The 18,293-nt window shown below is 48.5% G+C and overlaps 1 protein-coding gene across 1 annotated transcript in view; it reads left to right on the forward strand.

Annotated features, from left to right (window-relative positions):
* Nucleotides 1-18,293, forward strand: part of TUBG1 (tubulin gamma 1) — a 101,377-nt gene that overhangs the window by 6,364 nt on the left and 76,720 nt on the right. The window contains exon 2 of the mRNA XM_063960033.1: nucleotides 14,243-14,355. Within this exon, the coding sequence (XP_063816103.1) occupies nucleotides 14,243-14,355 (113 nt within the window). The remainder of the gene's footprint in view (nucleotides 1-14,242; nucleotides 14,356-18,293) is intronic.

An 18,293-nucleotide genomic window follows, 5' to 3' on the forward strand; every position in this document is an offset into this window, starting at 1 on the left:
GACTACCCCAAATAGACATGATGGCATCCCGTCTCAACAAAAAGCTACAAAGGTATTGCGCCAGGTCAAGAGACCCTCAGGCGGTAGCTGTGGACGCCCTAGTGACACCGTGGGTGTTCCAGTCGGTATATGTGTTTCCTCCTCTTCCTCTCATACCCAAGGTGTTGAGGATAATAAGAAAAAGAGGAGTGAGAACAATTCTCATTGTTCCAGATTGACCACGAAGGACCTGGTATCCGGATCTGCAAGAAATGCTCACACAAGATCTGTGGCCTCTTCCTCTAAGGCAGGACCTGTTGCAACAAGGTCCCTGTCTGTTCCAAGACTTACCGCGGCTGCGTTTGACGGCATGGTGGTTGAACGCCGGATCCTAGCGGAAAAAGGTATTCCGGATGAGGTCATTCCTGCGCTAATAAAGGCTAGGAAGGACGTGACGTCTAAACATTATCACCGAATATGGCGAAAATATGTTTCTTGGTGTGAGGCCAGGAATGCTCCTACGGAAGAATTCCATCTAGGCCGTTTTCTTCACTTCCTACAAACTGGAGTGAATTTGGGCCTAAAATTAGGCTCCATTAAAGTTCAGATTTCGGCCTTATCCATTTTCTTTCAAAAGGAATTGGCCTCTTTACCTGAGGTACAGACTTTTGTGAAGGGAGTACTGCATATTCAGCCTCCTTTTGTACCTCCGGTGGCGCCTTGGGACCTTAACGTGGTGTTAAGTTTCCTTAAGTCACATTGGTTTGAACCACTTAAAACAGTGGAGTTGAAATATCTCACTTGGAAGGTGGTCATGTTGGTAGCCTTGGCTTCGGCTAGGCGAGTTTCGGAATTGGCGGCTTTATCACATTAAAGCCCCTATCTGGTTTTCCATATGGATAGAGCGGAGTTGCGGACCCGTCCTCAATTCCTACCTAAGGTGGTCTCATCCTTTCATATGAACCAACCTATTGTCGTGCCTGTGGCTACACGTGACTTGGAGGATTCCGAGTACCTTGATGTGGTCAGGGCTTTGAAAATTTACGTGGCCAGAACGGCTAGGATCAGAAAAACAGAAGCACTGTTTGTCCTGTATGCAGCCAACAAGGTTGGCGGCCCTGCTTCAAAGCAGACTATTGCTCGCTGGATCTGTAACACGATTCAGCAGGCGCATTCTACGGCAGGATTGCAGTTATCGAAATCGGTTAAGGCCCATTCCACTAGGAAGGTGGGCTCGACTTGGGCGGCTGCCCGAGGGGTCTCGGCACTACAGCTGTGCCGAGCTGCTACTTGGTCGGGGTCAAACACTTTTGCAAAGTTCTATAAGTTTGATACCCTGGCTGAGGCGTACCTCCTGTTTGCTCAATCGGTGCTGCAGAGTCATCCGCACTCTCCCGCCCGTTTGGGAGCTTTGGTATAATCCCCATGGTCCTTACCGAGTCCCAGCATCCTCTAGGACGTTAGAGAAAATAAGATTTTACACTTACCGGTAAATCTATTTCTCGTAGTCCGTAGAGTATGCTGGGCGCCCGTCCCAAGTGCGGACTTCTTCTGCAAGACTTGTATATAGTTATTGCTTACATAAGGGTTATATTATAGTTCATCGGTTTGGACCGAGACTATGTTGTTTGTTCATAGTGTTATCTGGGTAGTTTATCACAAGTTATACGGTGTGATTGGTGTGGCTGGTATGAATCTTGCCCTTGGATTAACAAAAATCCTTTCCTCGTACTGTCCATCTCCTCTGGGCACAGTTTCTCTAACTGAGGTCTGGAGGAGGGGCATAGAGGGAGGAGCCAGTGCACACCCAGAGTCTAAAGTTTTTCTTAAAGTGCCCATGTCTCCTGCGGAGCCCGTCTATTCCCCATGGTCCTTACGGAGTCCCAGCATCCTCTACGGACTACGAGAAATAGATTTACCGGTAAGTGTAAAATCTTATTTTAATAATGACCATTGATCACAATTATGCCACATAGTAGTGCCCCTTATTCACATGTGACACAGTAGTGCCCCTTATTCACATTATGCCACACAGTTTTAATAATCGGTGCCAGACTTATGTGAATCCTCCTTAGGGAGCTGCTATTGAAATCCTGACAGCAAAGGTGATGCCTCTCCTCCTCAACTTCCTGTGCTGGAGATGCTGAGCTGTCTTTTGGCTGTGCATGGTTCCACCACATTCAGCAGTGATTTAAAAGCACCAATGCCAGACTCCATGGCGGGTTCCGCTGCATCCAGCAGTAACTGAAATGTGCCAATTGACTGGTTGCAGAATGTGTCTCGAAAAATGTGGACAATGCTCGCGGGCTAGATAGAAGCAGTTTGCAGGCAGTCAGTTGAATAGTCCTCTGGTCTAGTTGCTCAATCCAAGTAGATACATGTTACGGGACTAGATCTGACCATAAGGGGGGCGAAATGCAGGGCTGTTGGCAGCATTCCCCCGCAGTCATAACAGCGCACTAGTGTCTAATTGAATTGACCCATTAGTGTTTTAAGTGTAAACCTGCATCTGCTCTTTGGCTGTGTCTACGTACATTTGTGTGTGTATACATATATAATATACACAGTACTGTGGAAAAAATACTGCAAAGTAAGAATGCTTTAAAAAATAAGAGTGGTAATAGTTTTATATTTCTCAATTAATAAAATGCAAAATGAACAGAAGAGAAATCTAAATCAAATCAATATTTGGTGTGACCACCCCTTTGCCTTCAAAACAGCATCAATTCTTCTAGGTACACTTGCACAGTTTTTGAAGGAACTCTGCAGGGAGGTTGTTCAAACATCTTGGAGAACTAACCACAGATCTTCTGTGAATGTGCGCTTGCTCAAATCCTTCTGTCTCTTCATGTAATCCCAGACAGACTCAATGATGTCGAGATCAGGGCTCTGTGTGGGCTATTTCATCACTTCCAGGACTTTTCTTCTTTATGCTGAAGATAGTTCTTAATGATATTTTCTCTTACGTCCTAGAGGATGCTGGGGACTCCGTAAGGACCATGGGGTATAGACGGGCTCCGCAGGAGATAGGGCACCTAAAAGAACTTTGACTATGGGTGTGCACTGGCTCCTCCCTCTATGCCCCTCTTCCAGACCTCAGTTAGATTCTGTGCCCAGAGGAGAAAGGGTACACAGCAGTGAGCTCTCAAGAGTTTGCTGTTTTAAAGAATTTTGTTAGGTTTTTTATTTTCAGGGAGTCCTGTTGGCAACAGGCTCCCTGCATCGTGGGACTGAGGAGAGAGAAACAGAGCTGGCTTGTAAGGTTGGGCACTGCTACTAGGCTACTGGACACCATTAGCTCCAGAGGGAGTCGGAACACAGGCCTCACCTGGGGTTCGTCCCGGAGCCGCGCCGCCGTCCTCCTCACAGATGCCGAAGATAGAAGCCGGGTGAGTATTGAGGAAAAGACTTCAGGCGGCAGAAGACATCAGATCTTCATGAGGTAAGCGCGCAGCGGTATGCTGCGCGCCATTGCTCCCAGTCACACACACACAAGAGGCACTGTAGGGCGCAGGGGGCGCCCTGGGCAGCAATAAACCTCAATTTAGGCATAAATATGTTGGATTAGGCTGTGGGACAGTAAATCCACGGACCCCCGCCATTTTCTTACAATATCATGAGGGGACCGAAGCCCGCCGTCGGGTGGGCGGGGCTTGATCCTCGGCACTAACCAGCGCCATTTTCTCCACAGAGGCTGCACGAGAAAACGCTGGCTCCCTGCTCTCTCCCCTGCTGAGCTTCACAGGCTGGAAAAAAGAGGAGGGGGGCACATTGGCGACGCAGTGAGTGGAGATTAACATTATAAATATATAAAAGCGCTATCTGGTCATATATTCCAGTGTTTGGGCACTGGGTGTGTGCTGGCATTCTCTCTCTCTGTCTCCCTTAAGGGCCTGGTTGGGGTTTTGTCCCCTTATAGGTAACTCCCTGTGTGTGTGGGGTGTCGATAAGTGTATGTCGATATGTCTGAAGCGGAAGGCTTCTCCAAGGAGGAGGTGGAGCAAATGAGTGGTGTGTCCCCGTCGCTGGTGCCGACTCAGGATTGGATGAGCATGTGGCATAGGTTAAATGCAAGTGTGACATCTTTACATGAGGCTTGATAAGGCTGAATTAAGGGGAACATCAGGGGGTCAATCCTCGGATTGGACCGATTCACAGGACCCGTCGGGGTCTCAAAAACGTCCCTTACCACAAGACACTACTACCGACACGGACTCTGATTCCAGTGTCGATTATGACGAAGTAAAATTGCACCCTAGGGTGACTAAAACCATTCAGTGTATGATTGTGGCAATTAGGGATGTCTTGCATATTGTGGATGAACCCTCGGTCCCAGACACAAGGGTACACATGTTTAAGGAAAAGAAACAGATTATAAATTTTCCCACATCTCATGAATTAAATGAATTCTTTATAAAAGCTTGGGAGACTCCAGAGAAGAGGCCGCAGATCCCCAAAAGAATTTATATGGCATACCCCTTCCCTAAACAGGACAGGGAGAGTTGGGAATCACCTCCCACTGTGGACAAGGCCCTGACGCGCTTGTCCAAGAAGGTGGCGCTACCGTCTCCTGACACAGCTGCCCTTAAGGACCCTGCAGATCGCAGGCAAGAAACTACCTTAAAGGGTATTTATTCTCATACGGGTGCTGTACTACGACCGACGATTGCGTCGGCATGGGTGTGTAGCGCAGTTGCAGCTTGGGCAGATGAGCTGACAGATAATTTTGATAGTATGGATAAGGATACTATATTCTTAACTATAGCCCATATAAAAGACGCAGTCTTATTTCTCTGACGTCCTAGTGGATGCTGGGAACTCCGTAAGGACCATGGGGAATAGACGGCTCCGCAGGAGACTGGGCACATCTAAAGAAAGATTTAGGACTATCTGGTGTGCACTGGCTCCTCCCCCTATGACCCTCCTCCAAGCCTCAGTTAGATTTCTGTGCCCGGCTGAGCTGGATGCACACTAGGGGCTCTCCTGAGCTCCTAGAAAGAAAGTATAATTTTAGGTTTTTTATTTTACAGTGAGACCTGCTGGCAACAGGCTCACTGCACCGAGGGACTAAGGGGAGAAGAAGCGAACCTACCTAAGTGGTGGTAGCTTGGGCTTCTTAGGCTACTGGACACCATTAGCTCCAGAGGGATCACACACAGGACCCGACCTCGTCGTCCGTTCCCGGAGCCGCGCCGCCGTCCCCCTTACAGAGCCAGAAGCAAGAAGGTCCGGAAAATCGGCGGCTGAAGACTTCTGTCTTCTCCAAGGTAGCGCACAGCACTGCAGCTGTGCGCCATTGCTCCTCATGCACACCACACACTTCGGTCACTGATGGGTGCTGGGGGGGCGGGGGCGGGCGCCCTGAGCAGCAATAAATAACACCTTGGCTGGCAAACTGACACCATATATAGCCCCAGAGGCTATATAGGTGTATATTAACCCCTGCTAGAAATATTAAAATAGCGGGAGAAAGCCTGCCGAAAAAGGGGCGGAGCCTTCTCCGTCAGCACACTGGCGCCATTTTCCCTCACAGCTTCGCTGGAAGGGATCGCTCCCTGGCTCTCCCCTGCAGTCCTGCACTACAGAAAGGGTAAAGAAGAGAGGGGGGGCACAAATTTAGGCGCAGTATAATATATATATATATATATATGCAGCTATATGGGGAAAACACTCTTTATAGGTGATATTGCTCTGGTGTGTGCTGGCATACTCTCCCTCTGTCTCCCCAAAGGGCTTTGTGGGGTCCTGTCCTCTGTCAGAGCATTCCCTGTGTGTGTGCTGTGTGTCGGTACCGCTGTGTCGACATGTATGATGAGGAAAATGATGTGGAGGCAGAGCAAATGCTTGTAAATGTGTTGTCACCCCCTGAGGGGTCGACACCTGTGTGGATGGACTTATGGAAGGAATTACGTGACAGTGTCAGCTCCTTACATAAAAGGTTTGACGACATAGGACAGCCGGCTACTCAGCTTGTGACTGTTACAGCGTCTCAAATGTCATCAGGGGCTTTAAAACGCCCGCTACCTCAGATGACAGACACAGATGTCGACACTGATACCGACTCCAGTGTCGACGACGATGAGACTAGTGTACCCTCCAATAGGTCCACCCGTTACATGATTGAGGCAATGAAAAATGTATTACACATTTCTGATAGTACCCCAGGTACCACAAAAAAGGGTATTATGTTCGGTGAGAAAAAACTACCAGTAATTTTTCCTGCATCTGAGGAATTAAATGAGGTGTGTGAGGAAGCCTGGACTTCCCCCGATAAGAAATTGATAATTTCTAAACGGTTATTGGCAGCGTACCCTTTCCCGCCAGAGGATAGGTCACGTTGGGAAACATCCCCTAGGGTAGATAAAGCGCTTACACGTTTATCAAAACAGGTGGCACTACCGTCTCCAGATACGGCCGCCCTAAAGGATCCTGCTGATAGAAGGCAGGAAGCTACCCTAAAAGCTATATATACACACACGGGCATTATATTACGACCAGCGATTGCATCAGCATGGATGTGCAGTGCTGCTGCTGCGTGGTCAGATTCCCTGTCGGATAATATTGATACCCTGGATAGGGACAATATTTTGCTGAGGGGTGGAACTGTTGGGGATGGTCTTTCAGACCTCGTTTCCACAGCTACGGCTGGGAAATCGACATTTTGCCACAGGCTACCCCACAGCAAAAGAAAGCACCGTATTATCAAGTACAGTCCTTTCGGCCCCATAAACACAAGAGGGCACGAGGCGCATCCTTTCTGCCGAGAGGCAAAGGTAGAGGGAAAAAGCTGCAGCATACAGCCAGTTCCCAAGAGCAAAAGTCCTCCCCCGCGTCCGGTAAGTCCACAGCATGACGCTGGGGCTTCACAGGCGGACCCGGGTACGGTGGGGGCCCGTCTCAGAAATTTCAGCACACAGTGGGCTCTCTCACAGGTGGATCCCTGGATCCTTCAAGTAGTATCTCAGGGGTACAGGCTGGAATTCGAGACGTTCTTTCCCCCCCCCCCCGCCGTTTTTCTAAAATCTGCCTTACCAGCAACTCCCTCTGTCAGGGAGGCAGTGTTGGTGGCTATCCAGAAACTGTATTCACAGCAAGTTATTGTCTAGGTACCCCTCCTTCAGCAAGGAAAGGGTTACTATTCCACAATGTTTGTGGTACCGAAACCGGACGGTTCGGTGAGGCCCATCTTAAATTTAAAATCCTTGAACACTTATATCAAAAGGTTCAAGTTCAAGATGGAATCGCTCAGGGCGGTTATTGCGAGCCTGGACGAGGGGGATTACATGGTCTCCCTGGACATCAAGGATGCGTACCTACATGTCCCCATTTACCCCCCTCACCAGGAGTACCTCAGATTTGTGGTACAGGACTGTCACTATCAGTCCAGACGCTGCCGTTTGGGTTATCCACGGCACCGAGGGTCTTTACCAGGGTAATGGCCGAAATGATGATACTCCTTCGCAAGAAGGGAGTTTTAATTATCCCGTACTTGGACGATCTCCTGATAAAGGCGAGGTCCAAGGAACAGTTGGTAGTGGGGGTAGCACTTTCTCGGGAAGTGCTACAACAGCACGGCTGGATTCTCAATATTCCAAAGTCACAGCTGGTCCCGACGACACGTCTTCTGTTCCTGGGAATGATTCTGGACACAGACCAGAAAAAAGTGTTTCTTCCTGTGGAAAAAGCAGAGGAGTTGTCATCTCTAGTCAGAGACCTCCTAAAACCGGGACAGGTGTCGGTACATCAATGCACGCAAGTCCTGGGAAAAATGGTAGCTTCGTACGAAGCAATTCCATTCGGAAGGTTCCACGCAAGGACTTTCCAGTGGGACCTGTTGGACAAATGGTCCGGGTCCCATCTCCAGATGCAACAGCGGATAACCCTGTCGGCAAGGACCAGGGTGTCGCTGCTGTGGTGGCTGCAGAGGGCTCATCTACTAGAGGGCCGCAGATTCGGAATACAGGACTGGGTCCTGGTGACCACGGATGCCAGCCTTCGGGGCTGGGGGGCAGTCACACTGGGAAGAAATTTCCAAGGACTGTGGTCAAATCAGGAGATTTCGCTTCACATAAATATTCTGGAGCTAAGGGCCATTTACAATCCCCTAAGCCAAGCAAGGCCCCTGCTTCAGAACCAGCCGGTACTGATCCAATCAGACAACATCACGGCGGTCGCCCATGTAAACAGACAGGGCGGCACAAGAAGCAGGAGGGCAATGGCAGAAGCCACAAGGATTCTCAGATGGGCGGAAAATCATGTGTTAGCACTGACAGCAGTGTTCATTCCGGGAGTGGACAACTGGGAAGCAGACTTCCTCAGCAGGCACGACCTCCACCCGGGAGAATGGGGACTTTATCCAGAAGTCTTCCAAATACTGGTAAACCGGTGGGAAAGACCACAGGTGGACATGATGGCGTCCCGCCTCAACAAAAAGCTAAAAAGATATTGCGCCAGGTCAAGGGACCCTCAGGCGATCGCTGTGGACGCTCTAGTAACACCGTGGGTGTACCAGTCGGTTTATGTGTTTCCTCCTCTGCCTCTCATTCCCAAGGTAATACGAAGGCGAGGAGTGAAAACTATACTCGTGGTTCCTGATTGGCCAAGAAGAGCTTGGTACCCGGAACTTCAAGAGATGCTTTCAGAGGACCCTTGGCCTCTGCCGCTCAGACAGGACCTGCTGCAGCAGGGGCCCTGTCTGTTCCAAGACTTACCGCGGCTGCGTTTGACGGCATGGCGGTTGAACACCGGATCCTGAAGGAAAAGGGCATTCCGGAGGAAGTCATCCCTACCCTGATCAAAGCCAGGAAGGATGTCACTGCAAAACATTATCACCGCATTGGCGAAAATATGTTGCTTGGTGTGAGGCCAGGAAGGCCCCAACGGAGGAATTTCAACTGGGTCGATTCCTGCATTTCCTACAAGCAGGGGTGACGTTGGGCCTCAAATTGGGGTCCATTTAGGTCCAGATTTCGGCCCTGTCGATTTTCTTCCAGAAAGAACTAGCTTCCCTGCCTGAAGTTCAGACTTTTGTCAAGGGAGTTCTGCATATTCAGCCCCCTTTTGTGCCCCCAGTGGCACCTTGGGATCTCAATGTGGTTTTGGAGTTCCTGAAATCACATTGGTTTGAACCACTTAAGACTGTGGATGTGAAATATCTCACGTGGAAAGTGGTCATGCTGTTGGCCCTGGCTTCGGCCAGGCGTGTGTCAGAATTGGCGGCTTTGTCCTATAAAAGCCCTTATCTGATTTTCCACATGGATAGGGCAGAATTGAGGACTCGTCCTCAGTTTCTCCCGAAGGTGGTATCAGCGTTTCACTTGAACCAGCCTATTGTGGTGCCTGTGGCTGCTGGGAACTTGGAGGATTCCAAGTTACTGGACGTAGTCAGGGCCCTGAAAATTTATGTTTCCAGAACGGCGGGAGTCAGAAAGTCTGACTCGCTGTTTATTCTGTATGCAGCCAACAAGGTTGGCGCTCCTGCTTCGAAGCAGACTATTGCTCGCTGGATCTGTAGCACGATTCAGCTGGCTCTCACTGCGGCTGGATTGCCGCATCCAAAATCCGTAAAAGCCCATTCCACAAGGAAGGTGGGCTCTTCTTGGGCGGCTGCCCTAGGGGTCTCGGCTTTACAGCTTTGCCGAGCTGCTACTTGGTCGGGTTCAAACACATTTGCTAAGTTCTACAAGTTTGATACCCTGGCTGAGGAGGACCTTGAGTTTGCTCATTCGGTGCTGCAGAGTCGTCCGCACTCTCCCGCCCGTTTGGGAGCTTTGGTATAATCCCCATGGTCCTTACGGAGTCCCCAGCATCCACTAGGACGTCAGAGAAAATAAGAATTTACTCACCGGTAATTCTATTTCTCGTAGTCCGTAGTGGATGCTGGGCGCCCGTCCCAAGTGCGGACTTCTTCTGCAATACGTGTATATAGTTATTGCTTACTAAAGGGTTATTGTTATGAGCCATCCGTTGATTGAGGCTCAGTTGTTGTTCATACTGTTAACTGGGTATGGTCATCACAAGTCATACGGTGTGATTGGTGTGGCTGGTATGAGTCTTACCCTGGATTCCAAATCCTTTCCTTGTAGTGTATGCTCTTCCGGGCACAGTTTCCCTAACTGAGGTCTGGAGGAGGGGCATAGAGGGAGGAGCCAGTGCACACCAGATAGTATCTAATCTTTCTTTTAGAGTGCCCAGTCTCCTGCGGAGCCCGTCTATTCCCCATGGTCCTTACGGAGTCCCCAGCATCCACTACGGACTACGAGAAATAGAATTACCGGTGAGTAAATAAATAAATAAATACATATATATATATATATATATATATATATATATATATATATATATATATATATATATATATATATATATATATACACACATACACACACACACACACACACACACACACACACACACACACACACACACACACACACACACACTTCAGCACTCTCCAAGCTCACTTATCTTCACAACATCAATAAATGATGGGGTTTTAGTTAGTGAATTGGCCAATGCGCGGAAGCCTGCAAACCGCTCCCAAGGTATCCCACCTTCATGCAGGTCCCACACTATCACAGAGTTTCAAAAATTAAAACCAGGCAACTGTATCACACATAATATAACTGCAAATATGCCCACTTAGTTTAATGTGTACCTGCAACATACTCCATGGCTTTTAAAGGTACACTAGTCACCTGACACTGGCTGATAAATTACTAAAGTAGTGTTCACTCTAGGAGTGAAAAGGGGTAGGGCGCCGGACTCCGGGGGCACATGTGCGCGCGGGCCCGAAACGGGGCGCGGCCACGCAAATTAGGGGGCGTGACCACTCCTACGTAATTTTAGGGGGCTTTGCGGCCCACAGACGCTACTATAGAGAGCGTCTGTGGCCAGCGACGTCACTGTTGGGGGCGTGCCCAGCACCTCGGTGCTGGGCTTCCCCCAGCTCTCTCCCAATGCGTGAATGGATGCCGCGCGCATGCGCACGGCATCTATACACGCCGGGAGGGCAGGAAGCGGGCGGCTGTTCTAGCAGGGCACCGCAAAAGGGGCAGGGCGGGTTTTGCCTGCTAAAAAACGGGCAGGGCGCGGCGCCCTGCTAAAACAGCCTAGAGTGAACACTACTAAAGAACAGCTGACTCAGGTTTAAGATAATTGGGTTTGCATAGGGGTGCATGAAAAATGTTTGTGGCCACAGTTAATGAGTTAACCAAAGATTAACCCTACAATATACCAACGAATTTAAAACCACAGCACTCGCCACCCCAGAAGCGGGGTGCAGTGTCTGCACTCATACTCATAGGGTGGGGTGCATGTAGCCCATGGCCACCTACTTAAAAATATACAAACAGAAAGTTCAACACTCACCAAAGCAAGCTGTTTGTATATTTTTAAGTCGGTGGCCATGGGCTACATGCAGCCCACCCTATGAGTATGAGTGCAGACACTGCACCCCGCTTCTGGGGTGGCGAGTACTGTGGTTTTATATTTGTTGGGGTGTGTGTGTGTGTGTGCACACCTCCCAGAACTATAACAGAGGCCATTTTATACGCAAGCTTTGCCACTCTTGGGTGTGTGGTCTTGCTCTAATATTTGCACACCTTGGATGGGTGAACGCACTTGGGCTTTGTGCGTCACAAGGCACACCAAGGCATGTGTATATCAGAGTGCAATGTTGTAGTTCTGTGATGCTGTTGTCTGTTTAATGGAGCCCTGACTGCCATCTCTTCATATGGTGTCTTTTCTCAGCATCTAATTGCATAAACACAAGTTTTGTTTTGTCCAAACGTTGCTGTTTCTGCAAATATAAATATAAACCAGGTATGGGTAAAATGGCTGTAGTATGAGTTGCCGACGCTCGGGATCCCGGCGTCCAGCATACCGGCACCGGAATGCCGGCAGCAGGGCGAGCGCAAAAGAGGGAGAATAGTTGTCGGGATTCCGGCGTCGGTATGCTGTGCGCCGGGATCCTGACAGCCGGTATATCGGATGTCACCTGGGTAAAATAATGAAGGCGACAATCCGTCACCTCTGGTGAAATTTAGATCCACTGGCTTCAACAGAAATAGTTTACACAAGTGTATTTACTCCCTGTAGGTGTCCATTCCTGTGATAGACCTTGCTATACTGTATGTATGATATGCTTATTTTCAAGCATTGTGGAATAGTTTGATGTAGAAATGCGATACCTGTCGAGGACTTGTTCTGGTGAATAGTGTCTCTTTGTGGACAAAAGGCAGGTGTAAGTAATACTGTACATCGGTAAAAGGCTGCAGCTTTAGCAGTCTTGTTATGACGTATTCGGCCTGCATGAACTACTCTTGTGTTAGCCTGCAGCATTTTTACCTTGGCGTTTATATCGTGTCTGCACTCTACAATGAAAATAGCCTGAGGAAAATTATCCTAAAGGTGGGTACACACTAATAGATATATCTGCAGATCAACTGATCTGCAGATATATCTATGGACGGATCGGGCAGTGTGCTGTGCATACACACTGCCCTATCCGTCGGGGACTGACGTCATGAACTGGGCAGGCGTGTACACACGCCCGCCCAGTTCAGCTGTCAATCACCTCTGACGCCGCAGTATGTGTACGGGCGGTCGGCCGACCGCCCCGTACACACACAGCGACGCGCCAATATATCGGTATATATATTGGCCGTCGGCTGTGCTGCGCGGCCGACGCGATACGTCTGTGAACGACGGAGTTCACAGACATATCGCCCGTACACACTGGCCGACGGTCCCGCGATATATCGGCCGTTCAAGAGAGCTGCCAATATATCGACCAGTGTGTACGGGCCTTAACGCTACTTACGCTTAACATGTCTGAGCAGGCCCCGACACCCAGAGCAACAATGTGCATGCTGTGTTCCAATTAATGCAGCATGTTCCAGTGGCTAATATTTAGATTATAAGATATACATCAATGTGTTCTAAATTAAATCCACTTTCTTCTTCAGTCATAAGGAACACAGGGATAACACTTGGTATAGGCTGGTGAGTTGCAGCAAACAGCCACTTTCCCAGCAGCCCAGGCTCCCTCTTCCCTATACTCTACCCCCAGCCACAGGTATCCAGTTTCAGTTTGGTGCCTCATGGAGAAAAGCACTGGTTTTACAGGGGCTGCTTTTAAGCAGCTTCTTCATAGTTTTTTTTTATTTTCACTTTTATTTTACATTTACTTGAGCAGGCAGTGAGTCAGCCCCAAAGAAGGCCCTTGAGGCTTTCACGTTTTCAGGTGGTGGTTATTTTTGGCCCTGAATGGACAAGATTATGGCTATAGAAGTGATGTCCAAGACCGCTTTCTTTCCTTCTGCGGCAGCCCTCATGTCTCAAATTTAAAATTTTCGCTCCCTTTGTCCATAGGGGAAAACTTAGGGGCAGTCTTTTTCCAGATTCCAGAATTCTTCCTCCAAAGGTTCCAAGTCCAGGTGTTTACAGACTTGGTCTACCAGACCCGTTGCCACCAAGCCAGGTGACAAGCCTGCTACATGATAGAATGGTCCTCCACCTATGAAGCCCAGTGTGGGATGCTTGCTTCATCTTTTCTCCAATGCATGGATGGCTATCACGGTGTCGGGTGGGCTATTCCACACCAAATCAACACAGGTTTCAGACTGACCATTTCAGATTGTAATGAAATTTGATATAATTAATGCTGCCATGGGTGTAAAGAAAACTCCCCCAAATCTTAATATGCCTTTTAAAGCTGCAATTTTTTTTAACAAAAATTTGTGCTATTATCATTTTTTTTAAATTGCACTTGCATTTTCTAAAAATGGTGTGTTTGGGGATGAGATTCTACAGACAGCTCCTGCTCAAAGTTCTGTGCTCAAAGTTCTGTGCAGGTGCACAAACTTAAGTGGAAAGATGGGTATGGGACTCAGGGTCGACACCTGTTGGTAGCGTTCAAAATTTTCCATCTGCCTAGATTCTCGCCACCCACTGCATCTTACACATCTGGGGTTTGATGGGTGCCTGACATAGTCAGTGGACTGTGAATAATCTATCCGCCTACATACGGTAACCTCAAGTACCCCCAACAGTTCATGTTTTCCAGGTCACCTAGTAGTTGAACAGGTATATTCATTACTGACTGACACATTTTAAGAGACTCACAGGTGGAGCAAATTATTTCACTTGCAATCCTCTGAGAAGACCTGGAAAACATTAACTGTTGGGGGTACTTGAGGACCGCGGTTGAGAACCACTGACCTATATGTCTCCTAACTGCTGACTTTCTGTCTCACAACAGTTGGGTTTGAGTTTTGGAAGCAATTGTGCGCGGAGCATGGAATCAGCCCAGAGGGAATTGTGGAAGAATTTGCAACTGAAGGTACAGATCGCAAGGATGTATTCTTTTATCAGGTGAGAAGGCTGCTTGTGATGTCAACAGGGTCGGCTGATGTAAACCATGGTTTAAGCCAAATGTGGCGGGGGACGGGGGGTTTGTTTTGTTTTTTAAAGCCACTTTGTTTTTTGTTATTATGCTGTGACTATAGGCATGGCGCCGTGACATTTTAAACTCAGCCTAATAATGAAATATCCTTGGTATTATCCCACATTATTGTTGCTTGTGGTCTTCATTTGAGTGAGCGGAGCGGGATTTAGTTACATTGCCAGCAGTCTGTATCCTGGCTTCCACGATACTGGCATTGTCAGTTGTCGGAATCCCGGCTAATGGGATATTCCCACTTGTGGGTGTCCACGAGACCCATAGGGTGGGAATAGAACCTGTGGCGAGCGCAGCGAGGCCTGCAAGGCTCCTCGTTGCGCTCGTCCACTTGCCGGGATCCCGACATCTGTATACTGACCGCCAGCATCGCATACCCAACGCAGCTAAACTAATTCAGTAAATTAACACACACCGTAGAGATAAATGGAGGCTGAAGTAGATCAGAGGTAATAAATCGACCTAGCATCAGCTGAGACTCCACAAACTCATCCCCCTAACAATTTTATAGGACAGGAGAAAACCACCACTACATTCTCAATCCTAAAGGGTAAATAACGCCAGAACATTTATGAGGCAATACACAGAGAAACACCTCCATGGTTTACTCTCCTTCATGTTTATTTCTATTAAAAACCTTCAGTCCTGTTGAGATGCCACTAAGTGTACTTTGTAGTGTTCACTCTAGGATTTTTTTAGGGCAGGGTGCTGAGCAGTGAAGAGGGCACATTTTTTATGTGACGCTTTGCGCACAAAGCATAGCGCATATGTTTATAGTTTTTGTACATACATTTTGCCCTTAGTAAATCATATACCAATGCATACATATAAGACACCTAACATCTATACTGAGAAACATGCTTTATATGTCCAGTCTTCTATGTGTTCTAAAACAGAAAAGTTAAACAATGGGTTGAAATATATAGGAAAAAAATAAGTGTTCTACTAGGGAAATACTGTAAGCAGTACATGCTCACTGCTTACCCTGTTCTTTCCCTCTTTATCAGAGTGCTGTGTTATTTACAGTGCCTCCTCTGCCATCCAGTTTGCTAAAGGATAGAAATTGTGTTCCAATTTCAGAGGTGGGCAAGGAGTAGACGACAACATTGTAACATGCACTCTGACTGTTGCATTCTGTATACAAGGGGATGATTTATGGTCCTGCAGGGTGCACTGAAATAGGGCAGGGTGCTTTTTCACATTTCAAAAATGGGCAGGGTGCAGCACCCTGCTGAAACAGCCTAGAAGGAACACTATACTTTGTATGTTTTAATATGTTTGTTCTATCTACATATATTCACATTTAATAGACATTTTGCCCCAAATGTATAAAGCCTTAACAAGTGATAAAGTGGAGACTGATAAAGAGTAATAAATGACCAGCCAATCCGCTTCCTAACTGTCATGTTACAGGATGTGTTTGAAAAATGTCAGTTAGGAGCTGGTTGGCTGGTAATTTATCACTCTTTATCCGTCTCCACTTTTTTTTTTTTTTTTTGAGAAATAATGTTATTGAGGTATTTCATAAGATAGATGACATTTCTCTAGCATCCATAAGGGATATTGGGTAATCTAGTACGATGGGGTATGGACAGTCCAAAGGAGCCAGTGCACTTTAAATTTCTTCAACTGGGTGTGCTGGCTCCTCCCCTCTATGCCCCTCCCACATGCAGTTTAGATGCACATCTCTGAGCTCCAGAGACTTTTCTTCAATTTATTTTTTCTGTTTGTTATTTTCGGTATGCTGTCTGGGCAACAGCATACCTGCACCGTGGGAGTTAGGGGGGAGGGACGGTCACCGGCATTACGAGGTGCAGAGCCGCATCCCCGCTGCAGGACCACTGTCCTGAGGGGTGGTTGTTCAGCGGGGCACTGCGCCTTGGCTGTCACAGCCGCAGCACGCCGCACACCCCTAACCCTGCCTGAAGGGGATATCGGTGGTGAGTACACACGGGGGGTCCACTAGGGGGGGGGGGGTCACCCGGTTCAAGTGTGGATGACCACGGGCGCGGCTTACGGACCCTCCTTGAGATCCCCCGTGTAGACTTGCACAAAACCACTAGAACTAGCACTTGTGATGTTTTTTTAGCTGTCGGGAGACTTTGCCAGTATAATATATATCTTTAGCTTTAGCGCCATTGGTGGGGGCGGAGCTACATCAGAACGGGACCTGAGGCGTTTTGGCTCCTTCCTCTGCTTACTGCAGCCATCCACAGCACACACAGTGCTCCCAGATTCCTCAGCCCAACTGGATATCTGGTATAGGTTGTAGCAAAGGGGGAGAGCCGCTAGTGTACACTATATGGGTCCTCTTTAGGACAGGAATTGTTAGTTTTTACAGTAATATAGTGGATTTCCAAAGTTACGGCTGGGAAATCCACGTTTCTCCCCTCTGGGGCCTATCAGGGCCGTCTGTCCAGTCCTTTCAGTCTCACAGATTTCAATCTAAGGCCAGAGGTGCCTCCAATGCGACTAGAGGCACCAGAGGTAAGTCCAGAAAACCTGCAAGCACCAGCTCTCCGGTACAGACCACCAGTTCTGCTTCCGCTAAGGCCTCAGCATGACAGTGCCCACCCACCCTGAGGGGATCTCGAGGTGGGAGCTCGACTGCGTCACTTCAGCCGCATCTGAGAGACTTCTTGCCAGGATACCTGTGTCAGAAATCTTGTTTCTCAAGGCTATAAGCTGGAGTTCGACAGTACTCCTCCCTAATGATTTTTCAAATCAAGCTTACCAGCTTTGGAGGATATGCAAGTTACGTTGCAACAGGCCATCCAAAAGTTGGTCCAGTGCCACGTCATTGTTCCAGTACCAATGCCGCAATGCGGCAAGGGGTTTTACGGCAACCTATTTGTGGTGCCGAAACCGGATGGTTCTGTAAGACCAATTTAGAATCTAAAATCCTTAAATCCTTATTTGAAGGTGTTCAAGTTCAAAATGGAATCCCTGCGAGCAGTGATTGCGGGCCAGGAATTCATGGTCTCCTTGGATATTAAGGACGCCTACCTCCATAGTCCGATTTGGCAGACTCACCAGGCGTACCTGCGGATTGCCCTGCTGGACGATCACTTCCAATTCCAGGCACTGTCCTTCGGCCTGTCCACAGCCCAGAGGGTATTCACGAAGCTGATGGCGGAGATGATGTTCCAACTCCGGGTCCAGGGGGTCAATGTTGTCCCTTACCTGGACGATCTTCTGATAAAAGCAAGATCCAGGGAGCTTTTATTGCTCTATATCGACTGCACTATCCATCTTCTGTCAGACCATGGGTGGATCCTCAACTTACAGAAGTCCCACCTACAGCAACAAGGCGAGAACACTTAAGGAGATGGTCCGCATGGTACTCCGACCTGCTCGAGTGTCCATCCATCTTTGCATAAGATTGTTGGGGAAGATGGTTGCCTCCTATGAGGCGATCCAATATGGCAGGTTCCATGCCAGAACTTTTAAGCTGGATCTCCTGAGCAAATGGTCCGGTTCACATCTTCAGATGCACCGGATGGTACAGCTGTCGCCTCAGGCCAGAATTACCCTCCTGTGGTGGCTGCAGTCCTCCAATCTACTGGAGGGCCAGAGTTTCAGCATTCAGGATTGGACCCTTCTCACGTCAGATGCGAGACTACAAGGATGGGGAGCTGTCACCCAAGGGGTGCAGTTCCAGTGCAGGTGGTCAGCCCACGAAAGCCTTCTTCCGATCAACATTCTGGAACTTCGGTGATCTACAATGCTCTGCTTCAGGCCTCTCCTCTGCTCAAGGATCAGGCAATCCAGGTGCAGTCGGACAACGCCACAGCAGTGGCGTACATCAATCGACAAGGGAGGGACAAAAACCAGAGCCTGCATGCGAGTGGTG

The sequence above is a fragment of the Pseudophryne corroboree genome, chromosome 3 (genome assembly GCF_028390025.1).
Source record: "Pseudophryne corroboree isolate aPseCor3 chromosome 3, aPseCor3.hap2, whole genome shotgun sequence".
In the NCBI taxonomy this organism is placed as follows: domain Eukaryota; kingdom Metazoa; phylum Chordata; class Amphibia; order Anura; family Myobatrachidae; genus Pseudophryne; species Pseudophryne corroboree.